Below are 20,993 nucleotides of genomic sequence, written 5' to 3' on the forward strand. Positions count from 1 at the left end.
TACTTCTGCTACTCCTGCTATTCATTCATTCATTCAATTCAATTGTATTTATTGAGCGCTTACTGTGTGCAGAGTGCTGTATTAAGCGCTTGGGAAGTACAAGTTGGCAACATATAGAGACGGTCCCTACCCAACAGCGGGCTCACAGTCTAGAAGCAGGCTCACAGTCTAATAATGGCATTTTATTAAGCGCTTACTCTGTGCAAAGCACTGTTCTAAGCACTGGGGAGTTACAAGGTGATCAGGTTGTCCCATGGTGGGCTCAGAGTCTTAATCCCCATTTTCTAGATGAGGTAACTGAGGACCAGAGAAGTGAAGTGATTTACCTGTATATATGCATATATGTTTGTATGTATTTATTACTCTATGTATTTATTTTATTTGTACATATTTATTCTATTTATTTTATTTTGTTAATATGTTTTGTTTTGTTGTCTGTCTCCCCCTTCTAGACTGTGAGCCCACTGTCGGGTAGGGACTGTCTCTATATGTTGCCAACTTGTACTTCCGAAGTGCTTAGTCCAGTGCTCTGCACACAGTAAGCGCTCAATAAATACGATTGAATGAATGAATGAATGCCCAAAGTTACCCAGCTGACAACTGGCAGAGCCGGGGTTTGAACCCATGACCTCTGACTCCAAAGCCCAGGCTCTTTCCACTGAGCCACGCTGCTTCTCACGCTGTTGCTATGACAACCTCAACAGAAGGCGAAGGGAAGCAGCGTGGCTCAGTGGAAAGAGCCCGGGCTTTGGAGTCAGAGGCCATGGGTTCGAATCCCAGCTCCACCATATGTCTGCTGTGTGACCTTGGGCAAGTCACTTCACTTCTCTTGTCCTCAGTTCCCTCATCTGGAAAATGGGGATGAAGACTGTAAGCCCCATGTGGGACAATTTGATTACCTTGTACCTACCCCGGCGCTTAGAACAGTGCTTGGCACATAGTAAGCGCTTAACAAATACCAACATTATTATTATTATTAAGGCGGCCTGGCCTCATGCAAAGAGCCCAGGGCTGGGAATCTGGAGACCTGGATTCTAATCCCGAGTCTGCCACTTGCTTCCTTTCTCCCTCACTTTTCTCATCTGTAAAACGGGACACCTGTTGCCCCTGCCTCTAAGACTGTGAGCCCCTTGTGTGACATTTTTGTCCCACCTCACTGCCTTGTATCTACTCCAGTGCTTAGCACAGGACTCGGCACACAGTGAGGGCTTAACAAATACGACTGCTATTGTTCTTGCAGCACACGGGGGAGGAAGGGGAGGGATTCTACAGGAATGCCCTCAAGATGGTGCCCTGAGGGGCATTCTACACTGAGCTCAGGATCTCAGATCTCATCCTATCCCGACTGGATTACAGCATCAGCCTCCTCTCTGATCTCCCATCCTCCTTTCTCTCCCTACTTCAGTCTATAATTCAATCTGCTGCCCGGATTATCTTTCTACAGAAATGCTCTGGGCATGTCACTCGCCTCCTCAAAAATCTCCAGTGGTTGCCCATCAACCTTCACATGAAGCAAAAACTCCTCACTCTCGGCTTTAAGGCCGTCCACCCCCTGGCCCCCTCCTCCCTCACCTCCCTTCTGTCCTTCTCCAGCCCAGCCCGCACCCTCCGCTCCTCTGCCACTAATCTCCTCACTGGGCCTCATTCTCACCCATCCCGCCGTCAACCCCCGGCCCACGACAGTCAATCAATTGTATTTATTGAGCACTTACTGTGTGCAGAGCACTGTACTAAGCACTTCCCCTGAACTGGAATGCCCTCCCTCCACACATCCGCCAAGCTAGCTCTTTTCCTCCCTTCAAAGCCCTCCTGAGAGCTCACCTCCTCCAGGAGGCCTTCCCAGACTGAGCCCCCTCCTTCCTCTCCCCCGCCCTACCTCCTTCCCCACCCCACAGCACCTGTATATATGTTTCTACAGATTTATCACTCTATTTATTTTACTTGTACATATTTACTATTCTATTCATTTTGGTAACAATGTGCACCCAGCTTTAATTCTATTTGTTCTGATGACGACTCCTGTCCACCTGTTCGGTTTTGTTGTCTGTCTCTCCCTTCTAGACTGTGAGCCCGTTGTTGGGTAGGGACCGTCTTTATATGTTGCCAACTTGTACTTCCCAAGCGCTCAGTACAGTGCTCTGCATACAGTAAGCGCTCAATAAATACGATTGAATGAATGAATGAATGATCGAGAAGCCAGACAGACGGGGCCGCGGGATTAGACCTGAGCGTGGCTCATTGGAAAGAGCCCGGGCTTTGGAGTCAGAGGTCATGGGTTCAAATCCCCGCTCTGTCACTTGTCAGCTGTGTGACTTTGGGCACGTCACTTCACTTCCCTCCCTTCAAGGCCCTACTGAGAGCTCACCTCCTCCAGGAGGCCTTCCCAGACTGAGCCCATTCCTTCCTCTCCCCCTCGTCCCCATCTCCATCTCCCCATCTTACCTCCTCCCCTTCCCCACAGCACCTGTATATATGTTTGTACATATTTATTACTCTATTTATTTATTTATTTTACTTGTACATATCTATTCTATTGATTTTATTTCGTTAGTATGTTTGGTTTTGTTCTCTGTCTCCCCCTTTTAGACTGTGAGTCCACTGTTGGGTAGGGACTGTCTCTATATGTGGTCAACTTGGACTTCCCAAGTGCTTAGTACAGTGCTCTGCACACAGTAAGCGCTCAATACGATTGATTGATTGATTGATTGAGTCCCTCATCTGTAAAATGGGGATGAAGACTGTGAGCCCCACGTGGGACAACCTGATCACCCTGCAACCCCCCAGTGCTTAGAACAGTGCTTTGCGCATAGTAAGCGCTTAACAAATACCATCATTATCATTATTATAATTCACCCTGTATCCCCCCCAGCGCTTAGAACAGCGCATTTAGACTGTGAGCCCACTGTCTTTTAGACTGTGAGCCCACTGTTGGGTTGGGACTGTCTCTATATGTTGCCAACTTGTACTTCCCAAGCGCTTAGTACAGTGCTCTGCACACAGTATGCGCTCAATAAATACGATTGATGATGACGATGCTTTGCACACAGTAAGTGCTTAACAAATACCATCATTATCATTATTATTATTCATCCTGCATCCCCCCAGCGCTTAGAACAGTGCTTTTAGACTGTGAGCCCACTGTCTTTTAGACTGTGAGCCCACTGTTGGGTAGGGACTGTCTCTATATGTTGCCAACTTGTACTTCCCAAGCGCTTAGTACAGTGCTCTGCACACAGTATGCGCTCAATAAATACGATTGATGATGACGATGCTTTGCACACAGTAAGTGCTTAACAAATACCATCATTATTATTATTATTATTCCCCGTTCCACCCCCGAGCCCAGGCCTCCGGGGATGTGGCTGCCACAGCTGACAGTCTTCTAGACTGTGAGCCCACTGTTGGGTAGGGACCGTCTCTAGATGTTGCCAACTTGGACTTCCCAAGCGCTTAGTCCAGTGCTCTGCACACAGTAAGCGCTCAATAAATACGATTGATTGATTGATTGCCCTGGCCAGCCCTATGCCAGCCGGCTCCGGAGGATGCCCGGGGGGCACTCTTACCTGGCATAGGAGGATCAAAGGTTCCCGAAACTCAGCCTGGCAGATGGCACAGACGTCCCCGGCTTCATTGCACTGCTGACTGGTGGCTCGGACCCCATAGCTCTGGTTGAAGAGAAGGACACAGCGCCCAAACGCGTGTGCACAAACACACACACACACACACACACACACACACAAACACACAAACACACTCCCTCAGCTGGTCACACGGCCCAGCCCCCCGCATCCTGCCAAGGTGAACGCCTAAACCAACCAGGGCAGAGGCAGGGTGGCCTAGAGGGTAGAGCCCGGGCCCAGGCGTCCCGGGGGTCCCCGGATAACTCAGTCAGAAGGACCTGAGTTCTAATCCCGACTCTGGCACTTCCCAAGCGCTTCGTCCAGTGCTCTGCACACAGAAAGCGCTCAATAAATACGACTGAATGAATGAATGAATGATAATAATAATAATAATAATGGCATTTGTTAAGCGCTTACTATGTGCAAAGCACTGTTCTAAGCACTGGGGGATACAAGGCGATCAGGTTGTCCCATGTGGGGCTCACAGTCAATCCCCATTTTACAGATGAGGTAACTGAGGCTCAGAGAAGTTAAGTGACTTGCCCAAGGTCACACAGCAGACATGGCGGAGCTGGGATTCGAACCCATGACCTCTGGCTCCAAAGCACGTGCTCTTACCACTGAGCCACACTGCTTCCCTGAATGAATGGCACTTGTAGCGCTACAATTCTATTTATTCTAACAGTTCTGACACCTTGCTACACGTTTTGTTTCGTTGTCTGTGTCCCCCTTCTACACTGTGAGCCCGTTGCTGGGTCGGGACCGTCTCTCTATGTTGCCAACTTGTACTTCCCAAGCGCTTAGTCCAGTGCTCCGCACACAGTAAGCGCTCAATAAATACGATCGAATGAACGAATGAATGGCACTTGTATCGCTACAATTCTATTTATTCTAACAGTTTTGACACCTTTCTACACGTTTTGTTTTGTCGTCTGTTTCCCCCTTCTACACTGTGAGCCCGTTGTTGGGTCGGGACCGTCTCTCTATGTTGCCGACTTGTACTTGCTAAGCGCTTAGTCCAGTGCTCTGCACACAGTAAGTGCTCAATAAATACGATTGAATGAATGAACAAATGGCACTTGTATCGCTACAATTCTATTTATTCTAACAGTTCTGACACCTTTCTACACGTTTTGTTTCGTCGTCTGTGTCCCCCTTCTACACTGTGAGCCCATTGTTGGGTCGGGACCGTCTCTCTCTGTTGCCGACTTGTACTTCCCAAGCGCTTAGTCCAGTGCTCTGCACACAGGAAGCGCTCAATAAATACGATTGAGGGAATGAATGAACTTGACCGCCGTGAGACCTTAGGCGAGTTACTTCACTTCTCTGGGCCTCAGTTACCCAGTTAGAGAATTTTTTTTTTTTTGATGGCATTTATTAAGCGCTTACTATGTGCAAAGCACTGTTCTAAGCGCTGGGGAGGTTACAAGGTGATCAAGTTGTCCCACGGGGGGGCTCCCAGTCTTAATCCCCACTGGAAAGAGCACAGGCTTTGGAGTCAGAAGTCATGGGTTCAAATCCCGGTTCCGCCACATGTCTGCTGTGTGACCTTGGGCAAGTCACTTAACTTCTCTGAGCCTCAGTGACCTCAACTGTAAAATGGGGATTAAGACTGTGAGCCCCATGTGGGACAGCTTGATCACCTTGTATCCCCCCAGTGCTTAGAACAGTGCTTGGCACATAGTAAGCACTTAACGAATGCCATCATTATTATTATTACCCCATCTGGACTGTGAGCTAACTCTTCTAGACTGTTGGGTAGGGACCGTCTCTATATGTTGCCAACTTGTACTTCCCAAGCGCTTAGTACAGTGCTCTGCACACAGTAAGCGCTCAATAAATATGATTGAATGAATGAATGAATCTGGAAAATGGGGATTAAGCCGGTGAGTCCTGTGTGTCCAACCCCATTTGCTGGTATCCACTCCAGCGCTTAGTACAATACCTGGAACATAGTAAGCGCTTAACAAGGGCAAGTCACTTCACTTCTCTGGGCCTCAGTTACCTCTACAACTATGACAGCCTGAATGAATGAATGACATTGAGAGTCCAATATAACTATGTAAGAGAGTTGTTAGACACGTCACAAATCCCTCTAGACTGTGAGCTCGTTGTGGGCTGGGAATGTGTCTGCTGCTGTACTGTCCTCCCCCGAGCACTTAGTACAGTGCTTTGCACACAGTAAACACTTAATAAATGAATGAATAAATAATAATAATAATAATAATGATGGTATTTGTTAAGCACTTACTATGTGCAAAGCACTGTTCTAAGCGCTGGATGAAAGCCCAGGTCTATTCATTCAGTCGGATTTATTGAGCGCTTACTGTGTGCATAGCACTGTACTAAGCGCTGTACTAAGGTCTATGGGTCACCCTCAACCTGAAGCAGCACGGCGTAGTGGTTCCAGTGCTTAGAACAGTGCTTGGCACATAGTAAGCGCTTAACAAATACCATCATTCATTCATTCAATCGTATTTATTGAGCGCTTATGGTGTGCAGAGCACTGCACTAAGCGCTTGGGAAATACAAGTTGGCAACATCTAGAGACGGTCCCTACCCAGCAACGGGCTCACAGTCTAGAAGGAGGAGACAGACAACAAAATAAAACATATTAACCAAATAAAATAAATAGAATAGTAAATATGTACAAGTAAAATAAATAGAGTAATAAATCTGTGCAAACATCTATACAGGTGCTGTGGGGAGGGGAAGGAGGTAGGGAGGGGGAGAGGAAGGAGGGGGCTCAGTCTGGGAAGGCCTCCTGGAGGAGGTGAGATCCCAGTAGGGCTTTTATAAAGCACAGGCCTGGGGGTCCGAAGATCATGGGTTCTAATCCCGGCTCTGCCACTTGTCTGCTGTGTGACCTCGGGCAAGTCACTAAACTTCTTTGTGCCTCAGTTCCCTCACCTGTAAAATGAGGATTAAGATTGTGAGCCCCACGTGGGACAACCTGATCACACTATAACCACCCCAGCGCTTAGAACACTGCTTTGCACATAGTAAGCGGTTAATAAATGCTATTATTATCTTTTCGACTGTGAGCCCACTGTTGGGTAGGGACTGTCTCTATATGTTGCCAATTTGTACTTCCCAAGCGCTTAGTACAGTGCTCTGCACACAGTAAGCGCTCAATAAATGCGATTGATGATGATGATGATCTATAAAATGGGGATGGAGACCGTGAGCCCGGTGTGGGACAGGGACCGCGTCCAGCCCAATTTGCTTGGATCCACCCCAATGATTAGGACGGTGCCCGGAACACCTAGTGAGTGCTTAACAAATACCAGAATTATTATTATTTATTGAGGCCTCCCCCCTTGGCTCCACCTTCCCCAAGGGTCCAGCCCCGTCCCGGGCCGGGCCGGACCCACCCAACCCACCTGGGGGGTGCAGAGAAACTTCAGCGCTTTCCTGACGCTCCCCACGCGGCCACAGATGTCGAACGACTGAAAGGAAGGAAGTGGGTGTCAGGGCCGTGCTCACCACCATGAGGAGATAATAATAATAATAATAATAATAATAATAATAATAATAATAACAACAACAATAACAACAACAACAATAATAATAACAATGATGGCATTTGTTAAGCGCTTACTACGTGCCAAGCACTGTTCTAAAGCAGCATGGCTCAGTGGAAAGAGCCCGGGCTTCGGAGTCAGAGGTCATGGGTTCAGATCCCGGCTCCGCCGATTGTCAGCTGTGTGACTATGGGCAAGTCAGCTTCTCTGGGCCTCAGTTCCCTCGTCTGTAAAATGGGGATGAAGACGGTGAGCCCCCCCGTGGGACAACCTGATCACCTTGGAACCTCCCCAGCGCTTAGAACAGTGCTTTGCACATAGTAAGCACTTAATAAATGTCATTATTATTATTATTCTAAGCGCTGGGTATCCCCTGAGGGCCCGGGACCAGAAAATTGGGGCTGTGGGGACGGGCGAGGGGGGTCGAGGGAAGGGAGGAAGACCAGACTAGGAGTCACAATATGCACCACTCTACCCCCTAGTACCCGGAGTGGGGTACTCACAGGACCTGAGATTCACAGGACCTGGGTTCTAATTCTGGCTCCGCTTCCCGCCTGCTGTGTGACCTTGGTCAATTCGCTTCACTTCTCCGTGCCTCAGTTACCTTATCTGTAAAATGGGGATTCCATACCCTTTAATAATGGCATTTATTAAGCACTTACTATGTGCAAAGCACTGTTCTAAGCGCTGGGGAGGATACAAGATGATCAGGTTGTCCCACGGGGGGCTCACAGTCTTCATCCCCATTTTCCAGATGAGGGAACTGAGGCACAGAGAAGTGAAGTGACTTGCCCAAAGTCACACAGAGCTGGGATTTGAACCCATGACCTCTGACTCCAAAGCCCGGGCTCTTTCCACTGAGCCACGCTGCTTCTCCAATGATAATGGCATTTATTAAGTGTTTACTATGTGCAAAGCACTGTTCTAAGCGCTGGGGAGGTTACAAGGTGATCAGGTTGTCCCATGGGGGGCCTCACACTCTTAATCCCCATTTTACAGATGAGGGAACTGAGGCCCAGAGAAGTGAAGTGACTTGCCCAAAGTCACCCAGCTGACAATTGGCAGAGCCGGGATTTGAACCCCTGACCTCTGACTCCAAAGCCCAGGCTCTTTCCACTGAGCCACGCTGCTGCAAGCACTTAGTACTGTGCTCTGCACAGAGAAAGCAGAATGGGAGTCCCACGGGAACAGGGACCGTGTTCAATTTGCTATAAGACCTTGGGGAAGGCACTTTAATTCTCTCTGCCTCAGTTCCCTCACCTGTAAAATGGAGACGAAGACTCTGTGTGTGTGTGTGTGTGTGTGTGTGTGTGTGTGTGCGCGCGCGTGCAAGCATACATGTTGAGAAGCAGCGTGGCTCAGTGGAAAGAGCCCGGGCTTTGGAGTCGGAGGTCATGGGTTCAAATCCCGGCTCCACCAATTGTCAGCTGTGTGACTTTGGGCAAGTCACTTAACTTCTCTGTGCCTCAGTTCCCTCATCTGGAAAATGGGGATTGGGACTGTGAGCCCCCCGTGGGACAACCTGATCCCCTTGTAACCTCCCCAGCGCTTAGAACAGTGCTTTGCACATAGTAAGCGCTTAATAAATGCCATGATGATGATGTGGGACAACCTGATTACCTTCTATCTATCCCAGGGCTTAGAAGTCCCGCCATCGACCCCCGGCCCACGTCCTCCCCCGGGCCTGGAATGGCCTCCCTCTGCCCCTCCGCCAAGCTCGCTCTCTTCCTCCCTTCAAGGCCCTGCTGAGAGCTCACCTCCTCCAGGAGGCCTTCCCAGACTGAGCCCCTTCCTTCCTCTCCCCCTCGTCCCCCTCTCCAACCCCCCATCTTACCTCCTTCCCTTCCCCACAGCACCTGTATATATGTATATATGGTTGTACATATTTATTACTCTATTTATTTATTTATTTATTTTACTTGTACATTTCTATCCTATTTATTTTACTTTGTTGGTATGTTTGGTTTTGTTCTCTGTCTCCCCCTTTTAGACTGTGAGCCCACTGTTGGGTAGGGACTGTCTCTATATGTTGCCAACTTGGACTTCCCAATCAATCGTATTTATTGAGCGCTTACTGTGTGCAGAGCACTGCACTAAGCGCACTGCACTAAGCAGAGGTCATGGGTTCAAGAAAACGTATGAACAAAATAAAATAAATAGAATAAATAGGTACAAATCAAATAGAGTAATAAGTCTGTACAAATATATATACATACATCATCAATCATCATCAATCGTATTTATTGAGCGCTTACTATGTGCAGAGCACTGTACTAAGCGCTTGATATACATTGCCAATTTGTACTTCCCAAGCGCTTAGTACAGTGCTCTGCACATAGTAAGCGCTCAATAAATACGATTGATTGATTGATTGGCACCTAGTAAGCGCTTAACAAATACCATTATTATTGCAGTTTCACTGGGTGGGACCTGTGAGGAGAACAGAGGACAGCAGGAAACCAAACAGCTGCTGTCTGATTAACTGAAGTAGGGTAACTGAAAGCATGGCAAGCAGAAGGAATATTCGAAAGAACCACTTTAAATAATGTGATATGGGTGCCATTGCTGAGGGAACTGCAGAGGACAGATTTGCTTAGTGGGGAGCAGTCAGAAACACTGCTCTCAGATACCATCTTGACTCACTTAATTGCTCCTCTCCCCCATAATTGCCCCCTCCCTGACTTTTGACTGGGAAATGAGCAATTTTTTTGTACCACTTGGAAGAGGAATTGAAGGCTGAGACTTCAGATAAGCACTGGTTAATGCAGGGTTGGGGAGGGAAGCGTTAATGTCCGCTGTGTGACCTTGGGCAGGTCGCTTCACTTCTCTGAGCCTCTGTTACCTCATCTGTAAAATGGGGATGAAGACTGTGAGCCCCCCGTGGGACAACCTCATCACCTTGTAACCTCCCCAGCGCTTAGAACAGTGCATTGCACATAGTAAGCGCTTAATAAATGTCATTATTATTATTATTATATAGTAAGCGCTTAACAAATGCCATCATTATTATTATTATAACCTGGAATCTAACCCGGGGTTTAGTCTAGAGCTTGGTACTCAGTAAGCACTTAACAAATACCACAAGTAGTCGTATTATTAGGGATAAGAGCCATAATTCCTACCAGTCTCCCCATATGTCCAACTTGATCACCTTGTATCCCCTCCAGCGCTTAGGACAGTGCTCTGCACATAGTAAGCGCTTAATAAATGTCATTATTATTATTATTATTATTATATAGTAAGCGCTTAACAAATGCCATCATTAAGCATGAAGCAGCGTGGCTCAGTGGAAAAGAGCCTGGGCTTTGGAGTCAGAGGTCATGGGTTCAAATCCCGGCTCCGCCACTCGTCAGCTGTGTGACCTTGGGCAAGACACTTCACTTCTCTGGGCCTCAGTTCCCTCATCTGTCAAATGGGGATGAAGACTGTAAGCCCCCCGTGGGACAACCTCATCACCTTGTAACCTCCCCAGCGCTTAGAACAGTGCACTGCACATAGTAAGCGCTTAATAAATGTCATTATTATTATTATTATATAGTAAGCGCTTAACAAATGCCATTATTATTATTATTATAACCTGGAATCTAACCCGGGGTTTAGTCTAGAGCATGGTACTCAGTAAGCACTTAACAAATGCCACAAGTAGTCGTACTATTAGGGGTAAGAGCCATAATTCCTGCCAGTCTCCCCATATGTCCAACCGGGATAATGATCGCCGACTCTCTCTTCCTTATCATCAATCGTATTTATTGAGCGCTTACTATGTGCAGAGCACTGTACTAAGCGCTTGGGAAGTACAAATTGGCCACACATAGAGACAGTCCCTACCCAACAGTGGGCTCGCAGTCTAAAAGGGGGAGACAGAGAACAAAACCAAACATACTAACAAAATAAAATAAATAGAATAGATATTTACAAGTAAAATAAATAAATAGATAAATAGAGTCATAAATATGTACAAACCTATATACATATATACAGGTGCTGTGGGGAAGGGAAGGAGGTAAGATGGGGGGATGGAGAGGGGACGAGGGAATTCCTTACAGGGATGGGGTGAGAACAAACTTCCCTGTTGGGCCTGTAGTCTGGGAATTAGGGTGGCTATGTACTGGGGTGAGGGGGGTCCCTTTTTTGCTGCTGGTGGATCATCATCATCATCAATCATATTTATTGAGCGCTTACTATGTGCAGAGCACTGTACTAAGCGCTTGGGAAGTACAAATTGGCAACATATAGAGACAGTCCCTACCCAACAGTGGGCTCATAGTCTAAAAGGGGGAGACAGAGAACAAAACCAAACATACTAACAAAATAAAATAAACAGAATAGATATGTACAAGTAGAATAAATAAATAAATAGAGTAATAAATATGTACAAACCTATATACATATATACAGGTGCTGTGGGGAAGGGAAGGAGGTAAGATGGGGAGGGGGATGAGGGAATTCCTTACAGGGATGGGGTGAGAACAAACTTCCCTGTTGGGCCTGTAGTCTGGGAATTAGGGTGGCTATGTACTGGGGTGAGGGGGGTCCCTTTTTTGCTGCTGGTGGATGCCCCCCAGCCCCCCTCACCTTGCCCAGGTTGCGGGGAACGACGAGGGCACCCCTTCCCCTGCCCTTGGAGGAGGATGAGGAAGCCCCCTGCCCCGGCCCCCTCACCTTGCAGAGACTGTAGAGGACGATGAGGACGCCGCCCAGGAAGTAGCTGCCGGAAGGGCCATCGCCTAGGATGTACTTGTACCACAGCTGGATGGGCACGAGGGACCGCAGCAGCTGGCTCAGCTCTTCGATCAGCAGGTAGAACTTGCCCTGGCAGCCCAAAAGGGGAGAGAATGAGCCACACTGCCCACCTCGCGGAGGGGACGGGGGTCTTCGGGAGGCTGGGGCGTCAGGGGGGGAGAGACGCCTGCAACTTCCCATCCACCTCCGCATCAAAACCAGCAGCTTCAAAGCGCTTCATTCATCCATTCAGTAGTACTTATCATCATCAGTCGTATTGATTGAGCGCTTACTGTGTGCAGAGCACTGCACTAAACGCTTGGGAAGTCCAAGTTGGGGGAAGTCCAAGTTGGAGTTGTGTCAGAGCAGCCCAGCTCCCTGGATGCCACTCTTGGTTACCGCAGAGGGGTCCTCACCAGGCAAATAAGACCTCATGAAGTGACTAAAAGCTAGTTTACAATCTGTTTCTGTATAAATGGTGTTAAGTACACTCAAGGTATAGCACTCGCTTTCCATAAACACTTCCCCTTTAACTGAATCAATCCATCAGCCCCCCTTAGCATTTATGCTTTTATCCTACGCTCAGCATTGGGTGTACATAAACACGAACATACATTATGGAGCGCTTACTGGGTGCAGAGCACTGGAGCAAGCGCTTGGAATAATAATAATAATGATAATGATAATGATGGCATTTGTTAAGCGCTTACTATGTGCGGAGCACTGTCCTATGCGCTGGGGGGGATACAAGGTGATCAGGTTGTCCCACGGGGGGCTCACAGTCTTAATCCCCATTTTCCAGATGAGGTAACTGAGGCCCAGAGAAGTGAAGTGACTTGCCCAAAGTCACCCAGCTGACAAGTGGTGGAGCCGGGATTAGAACCCATGACCTCCGACTCCCAAGCCCAGTCTCTTTTCACTAAGCCACACTGAACACATTGCAACAATAAACAGACACATTCCCTAACCCACTCCTACCTTACCTCACTGCTTTCCTACTCCAACCCAGCACACACACTCTGGTCCTCTAATGTCCAAATAATAATAATAATAATAATAATAATAATAATAATGATAATAATAATAATAATAGCATTTGTTAATCACTTACTATGTCCGAAGCACTGTTCTAAGCTCTGGGGGGGATACAAGGTGATCAGGTTGTCCCACGTGGGGCTCACAGTCTTCATCCCCATTTTCCAGATGAGGGAACCGAGGCTCAGAGCATCATCATCATCATCAATCGTGTTTATTGAGTGCTTACTATGTGCAGAGCACTGGACTAAGCGCTTGGGAAGTACAAATTGGCAACATCTAGAGACAGTCCCTACCCAACAGTGGGCTCACAGTCTAAAAGGGGGAGACAGAGAACAAAACCAAACATACTAACAAAATAAAATAAATAGAATAGATATGTACAAGTAAAATAAATAAACAAATAAATAGAGTAATAAATATGCACAAACATATATACAGGTGTTGTGGGGAAGGGAAGGAGGTAAGATGGGGGGGATGGAGAGGGGGACGAGGGGGAGAAGAAGGAAGGGGCTCAGTCTGGGAAGGCCTCCTGGAGGAGGTGAGCTCTCAGCAGGGCCTTGAAGGGAGGAAGCGAGCTAGCTTGGCGGATGGGCAGAGGGAGGGAGAGCAGTGAAGTGACTTGCCCAAGGTCACACAGCAGACATGTGGTGGAGGCAGGATTAGAACCCACAACCTCTGACTCCCAAGCCCGGGCTCTTTCCACTGAGCCATGCTGCTTCTCAGCGTACCTTCTCACCTACTCACCGTCCCTCCATCTCATCTCGACCCCCATGTGGGACAGGAACTGTGCCCCATCCAATTTGACTGTATCCTCCCTAGCGCTTAGTACAGTACCCGGCACATAGTAAGCGCCTAACAAATACCCCAATTATTATTATCGTCTACCTCGCCACTGACCTCTCGCCCACATCCTGCCTCTGGTCTGGACCACTCACCCCTCCTCGTATCCAACCGACGGTCCGGTCCCTCTCCCCTCCGTCAAAACCTTAATAAAAGCCCACCTCCTCCAAGAGGCCTTCCCTGACTAAGCCCTCTTTTCATTCATTCATTCAATCGTATTCACTGAGCGCTTACTGTGTGCAGAGCACTGTACTAAGCACTTTGGAAGTACAAGTTGGCGACGTATGGAGACGGTCCTTACCTAACAACGGGCTCACAACTCTTCTCCCACTCCCTTCTGTACCTCTAGATGTTGCCCACTTGGACTTCCCAAGCGCTTAGTACAGTGCTCTGCACACAGTAAGCGCTCAATAAATACGATTGAATGAATGAATGAATCCCTACACTTGGATTTGCACACTTTATTCACCCCTCTTTCAGTCCCGCAGGACTTATGTACTTAGCCATAATTTATTTAACAATCAATCAATCAATCGTATTTATTGAGCGCTTACTGTGTGCAGAGCACTGTACTAAGCGCTTGGGAAGTCCAAGTTGGCAGCATATACATTTACATTAATGTCCGCCTCCCCCTCTAAACCGCAAGCACTGTGTGAGCAGGGGTCATGTCTACAAACTCTGCTATAGTCTACTCTCCCAAGCGCTTAGTACAGTAAGAATAATAATAATAATAATACGGGCATTTATTAAGCGCTTACTATATGCAAAGCACCATTCTAAGTGCTGGGGAGGTTACAAGGTGATCAGGTTGTCCCACGGGGGGCTCCCAGTCTTCATCCCCATTTTCCGGATGAGGTCACTGAGGCCCAGAGAAGTGAAGTGACTTGCCCAAAGTCACCCAGCTGACAACTGGTGGAGCCGGGATTAGAACCCGTGACCTCTGACTCCGAAGCCTGGGCTCTTTCCACTGAACCACCCTGCTTCTCTGGGAAGCAGCATCAGGTGCAGTGTTTAAAGCCCGGGCTTGGAAGTCAGAAGATCTTGGGTTCGAATTCCAGCTCTGCCACTTGTCTGCTGTGTGACCTTGGGCGAGTCATTTCACTTCTCTGGGCCTCGGTTTGCTCATCTGTAAAATGGGGATTGAGCCTGTGAGCCCCATGTGGGCCAGCCCCATATTCAAGTCAATTTGTGTCCACCTCAGTGCTTAGTACAGTGCCTGGCATACAAAGCACTTAACAAATACTACAATTATCCTTATTATTATTATTATTACAAGTTACTTAATAATAATAGTAATTATGGCATTTATTAAGCGCTTACTATGTGCAAAGCACTGTTCTAAGCACTGGGGAGGTTACAAGGAGATCAGGTTGTCCCACGGGGGGGGCTCACAGTCTTAATCCCCATTTTACAGATGAGGGAACTGAGGTTGGACACAGTCCCTGTCCCAAGCGGGGCTCACAGTCTAAGTAAGTTATTTGAGGGCAAGGAATGTATCTACCAACTCTGTTGTAATGTAGTCTCCGGGCGCTCAGTACAGTGTTCTGCATCCTGGCGTTAATACAAGATAATCAGGTCCCACATAGGGCTCACAGTCTAAGTAGGAGGGAGAACAGGGATGGCATATCCATTTTGCAGAAGAGGGAACTGAGGCCCAGAGAAGTGAAGCGACTTGCCCAAGGTCACACAGCAGACAAACGGTGGAGCCGGGATTAGAACCTGGGTCCTTCCGACTCCCAGGCCTGGACTCTAGCCGCCTGGGCCCCGCTGCTTCTCACTTCTCTGTGCCTTCTCTGTGCCTCAGTTACCTTCTCTGTAAAGTGGGGATTAATAATAATGATGGCATTTATTAAGCGCTTACTATGTGCAAAGCACTGTTCTAAGCGCTGGGGAGGTTACAAGGTGATCAGGTTGCCCCACGGGGGGACTCACAATCTTCTTAATCCCTATTTAACAGATGAGGTCACTGAGGCCCAGAGAAGTGAAGTGACTTGCCCAAAGTCCCACAGCTGACAATTTGTGGAGCCGGGATTTGAACCCATGACCTCTGACTCCAAAGTCCGGGCTCTTTCCATTGAGCCAAGCTGCTTCTCTCAGACTGTGAGCCCCATGTGGGACAACCTGATCACCTTGTATCCCCCCGGCGCTTAGAACAGTGCTTTGCACATAGTAAGCGCTTAACAAATGCCATTATTATTATTATTATTATTATTATTATTCTCACTGGCTATGTTCCAGGGACTGGGACTAAGCGCTCATGTAGACTTAAGACAATCAGGTTGGACACAATCTCTGCCCTAGATGGGGATTCATTCATTCATGCCATCAATATTATTATTATTATTATTATTATTATTATTATTATTATTATTATTATTATCTGTAAATTGGGGATGAAGACTGTAAGCCCCACGTGGAACAACCGGATGACCTTGTATCTACCCCAGTGCTTAGAACAGTGGTTGGCATATGATAAGTGCTTAATAAATACCAACATTATTATTACTATTATTACTACAGCTATTACCACTACTTAGAGAAGCAGCGGGGCTCAGTGGAAAGAGCCCGGGCTTTGGAGTCCGAGGCCATGGGTTCAAATCCCCGCTCTGCCAATTGCCAGCTGTGTGACTTTGGGTAAGTCGCTTCACTTCTCTGGGCCTCAGTTCCCTCATCTGGAAAATGGGGATGAAGACTGTGAGCCCCCCGTGGGACAACCTGATCACCTTGTAATAATAAGAATGATAATGATAGCATTTATTAAGCGCTTACTCTGTGCAAAGCACTGTTCTAAGTGCTGGGGAGGTTACAAGGTGATCAGGTTGTCCCACGGGGGGCTCACAGTTTTCATCCCCATTTTACAGATGGGGATCTGTGTCCTCCGCTTAGAACAGTGCTTTGCACATAGTAAGTGCTTAATTAATGCTATCATTATTATTATTATTATTATTATTATTGCTACCAGCATTGCAGTACTAATACTGGTTCTACAACTACTATTACGTTACTACTATTGACACTATTACAACTATTACTGCTACTACCTCAACTATTGAGGAGCAGCGTGGCTCAGCGGAAAGAGCCGGGGCTTGGGAGCCAAAGGACGTGGGTTCTAATCCTGCCTCTGCCACTTGCCTGCTATGTGACTTTGGGCAAGCTACTTCACACCTCTGACCCTCAGTCAACTCATCTGGAAAATGGGGATTGAAACCGTGAGCCCCACATGGGATCAACTGATTACCTGGTATCTACCCCAGTGCTTAGAAGAGTGCTCGGCACATAGTAAGCGCTTAACAAATACCGCCATTATTATTATTGTCCGCTGTGTGACCTTGGGCTAGTCACTTCTCTTCTCCGTGCCTCAGTTACCTCATCTGGAAAATGAGGATTGGGACTGTGAGCTCCACATGGGACAATCGGATAACCTGAGAAGGAGCGTGGCTTAGTGGAAAGAGCCCAGGCTTGAGAGCCGTGGGTTCTAATCCTGGCTCCACCACTGTCAGCTGTGTGACTTCGGGCAAGTCACTTCACTTCTCTGGGCCTCAGTTACCTCATCTGTAAAATGGGAATTAGGACTTGAACCCCATGTGGACCAACCTGAGGACCTTGTATCTACCCCAGCTCTTAGAACAGTGCCTGGCACATAGTAAGCGCTAAACAAATACTATTATTATTATTATTATTATTACTATTATTATTATTATTAACTAGTGCTACAACACAGTAGTACCATGACCATTACTACTCATTAATGGACGCCATCTAGACCATGAGCCCATTGTTGGGTAGGGACTGTCTCTGTTGTCGAATTGTACTTTCCAAGCGCTTAGTCCAGTGCTCCGCACACAGTGAGCGCTCAATAAATTGTACTTTCCAAGCATTAGTATAGTGCTCCACGCACAGTAAGCGCTCAATAAATACGACTGACTGACTGAATGAATAAATACGACTGAATGATGATGATGATGGTATTTGTTAAGCACTTAGCAGTGTGGTTTAGTGGAAAGAGCCCGGGCTTGGGAGTCAGAATCCCGGCTCTGCCACTTGTCTGCTGTGTGACTGTGGGCAAGTCACTTAACTTCTCTGGGCCTCAATTCCCTCATCTGTAAAATGGGGATGAAGACCACGAGCCCCACGTGGGACAACCAGATACCCTAGTTTGGCACAAAGTAAGCGCTCAACAAGTACTGTCATTAGCATGGCTCAGAGAAGCAGCGTGGCTTAGTGGAAAGAGCCCAGGCTTGGGAGCCAAAGGACATGGGTTCTAATCCCGGCTCTGCCACTCGCCTGCTGTGTGACTTTCGGCAAGCCACTTCACTTCTCTGTGCCTCAGTTCCCTCATCCGTAAAATGGGGATGGAGACTGTGAGCCCCACGTGGGACACCCCGATTATCTTGTATCTCCCCCAGCGCTTAGAACAGTGCATGGCACATAGTAAGCGCTTAATAATAATAATGATGATGATGGCACTTATTAAGCACTTACTATATGCAAAGCACTGTTCTAAGTGCTGAGCCAGGCAGCATGGCTCAGTGGAAAGAGCACGGGCTTTGGAGTCAGAGGTCATGGGTTTGAATCCCGGCTCCGCCACATGTCTGCTGGGTGACCTTGGGCAAGTCACCTAACTTCTCTGAGCCTCAGTTACCTCATCTGTAAAATGGGGATTAAGACTGTGAGCCCCCCCTGGGACAACTGATCACTTTGTAGCCCCCCCAGCACTTAGAACAGTGCTTTGCACATAGTAAGTGCCTAACAAATGCCAACATTATTATTATCATTATTATTATTACAAGGTGATCAGGTTGTCCCACAGGGGGCTCACAGCCTTCATCCCCATTTTACAGATGAGGGAACTGAGGCCCAGAGAAGTGAAGTGACTTGCCCAAAGTCACATAGCTGACAATTGGCGGAGCCGGGATTGGAACCCATGACCTCTGACTCCAAAGCTTAATAAATCTCATCAATCAATCAATCAATCGTATTTATTGAGCGCTTACTGTGTGCAGAGCACTGTACTAAGCGCTTGGGAAGTACAAGTTGGCAACATATAGAGACAGTCCCTACCCAACAGCGGGCTCACAGTCTAAAAGGGGGAGACAGAGAACAAAACCAAACATACTAACAAAATAAAATAAATAGAATAGATATGTACAGGTAAAATAAATAAATAAATAAATAAATAAATAAATAAATAAATAAATAAATAAATAGAGTAATAAATACGTACAAACATATATACATATTACAGTTGGCACATAAATCCCATCAATCAATCAATCGTATTTATTGAGCGCTTACTGTGTTCAGAGCACTGTACTTTTAGACTGTGAGCCCACTGTTGGGTAGGGACCGTCTCTATATGTTGCCAACTTGTACTTCCCAAGCGCTTAGTCCAGTGCTCTGCACACAGTAAGCGCTCAGTAAATACGATTGATTGATTGATTGATTGATTGATTGCACTAAGCGCTTTACTACCTGTACTATCAATCAATCGTATTTATTGAGCGCTTACTGTGTGCAGAGCACTGGACTAAGCGCTTGGGAAGTACAAACTGGCAACACAAGTACAAACTGGCAACATAACTGTACTACCTGTACTAACTCCATCATTATTATTAGTATTGTTATTATCAATCAATCAATCATTTATTGAGCGCTTACTATGTGCAGAGCACTGTACCAAGCGCTTGGGAAGTACAAACTGGCAACACAAGCACAAACTGGCAACATAACTGTACTACCTGTACTAACTCCATCACTATTATTAGTATTGTTATTATCAATCAATCAATCATATTTATTGAGCGCTTACTGTGTGCAGAGCACTGCACTAAGCGCTTGGGAAGTACAATCTGGCAACACAAGTACAAACCGGCAACATAACTGTACTACCTGTACTAACTCCATCATTATTATTAGTATTGTTATTATCAATCAATCAATCATATTTATTGAGCGCTTACTGTGTGCAGAGCACTGTACTAAGCGCTTGGGAAGTACAAACTGGCAACACAAGTACAAACCGGCAACATAACTGTACTACCTGTACTAACTCCATCATTATTATTAGTATTGTTATGATCAATCAATCAATCATATTTATTGAGCGCTTACTATGTGCAGAGCACTGTCCTAAGCGCTTGGGAAGTACAAACTGGCAACACAAGTACAAACTGGCAACATAACTGTACTACCTGTACTAACTCTATCATTATTATTAGTATTGTTATTATCAATCAATCAATCATATTTATTGAGCGCTTACTATGTGCAGAGCACTGTCCTAAGCGCTTGGGAAGTACAAACTGGCAACACAAGTACAAACTGGCAACGTAACTGTACTACCTGTACTAACTCCATCATTATTATTAGTATTGTTATTATCAATCAATCAATCATATTTATTGAGTGCTTACTATGTGCAGAGCACTGTCCTAAGCGCTTGGGAAGTACAAACTGGCAACACAAGTACAAACTGGCAACGTAACTGTACTACCTGTACTAACTCCATCATTATTATTAGTATTGTTATTATCAATCAATCGTATTTATTGAGCGCTTACTGTGTGCAGAGCACTGTCCTAAGCACTTGGGAAGTACAAACTGGCAACAGAAGTACAAACCGGCAACATAACTGTACTACCTGTACTAACTCCATCATTATTATTAGTATTGTTATTATCAATCAATCAATCATATTTATTGAGCGCTTACTATGTGCAGAGCACTGTCCTAAGCGCTTGGGAAGTACAAACTGGCAACACAAGTACAAACTGGCAACATAACTGTACTACCTGTACTAACTCCATCATTATTATTAGTATTGTTATGATCAATCAATCAATCATATTTATTGAGCGCTTACTATGTGCAGAGCACTGTACTAAGCGCTTGGGAAGTACAAACTGGCAACACAAGCACAAACCGGCAACATAACTGTACTACCTGTACTAACTCCATCATTATTATTAGTATTGTTATTATCAATCAATCGTATTTATTGAGCGCTTACTGTGTGCAGAGCACTGTCCTAAGCGCTTGGGAAGTACAAACTGGCAACACAAGTACAAACCGGCAACATAACTGTACTACCTGTACTAACTCCATCATTATTATTAGTATTGTTATGATCAATCAATCAATCGTATTTATTGAGCGCTTACTATGTGCAGAGCACTGTCCTAAGCGCTTGGGAAGTACAAACTGGCAACACAAGTACAAACCGGCAACATAACTGTACTACCTGTACTAA

The 20,993-nt window shown here is 46.5% G+C and overlaps 1 protein-coding gene across 1 annotated transcript in view; it reads right to left on the reverse strand.

Moving 5' to 3' along the window:
• The window catches only part of RNFT2 (ring finger protein, transmembrane 2), a 102,874-nt gene that overhangs the window by 1,948 nt on the left and 79,933 nt on the right, over positions 1 to 20,993 (reverse strand). The window contains exons 7-9 of the mRNA XM_038763373.1: positions 11,807 to 11,956; positions 7,004 to 7,069; positions 3,564 to 3,665 (exon numbers count right to left, since the gene is read on the reverse strand). Of these exons, the coding sequence (XP_038619301.1) occupies positions 3,564 to 3,665; positions 7,004 to 7,069; positions 11,807 to 11,956 (318 nt within the window). The remainder of the gene's footprint in view (positions 1 to 3,563; positions 3,666 to 7,003; positions 7,070 to 11,806; positions 11,957 to 20,993) is intronic.

Source organism: Tachyglossus aculeatus, chromosome 21 (genome assembly GCF_015852505.1).
Source record: "Tachyglossus aculeatus isolate mTacAcu1 chromosome 21, mTacAcu1.pri, whole genome shotgun sequence".
Classification (NCBI taxonomy): domain Eukaryota; kingdom Metazoa; phylum Chordata; class Mammalia; order Monotremata; family Tachyglossidae; genus Tachyglossus; species Tachyglossus aculeatus.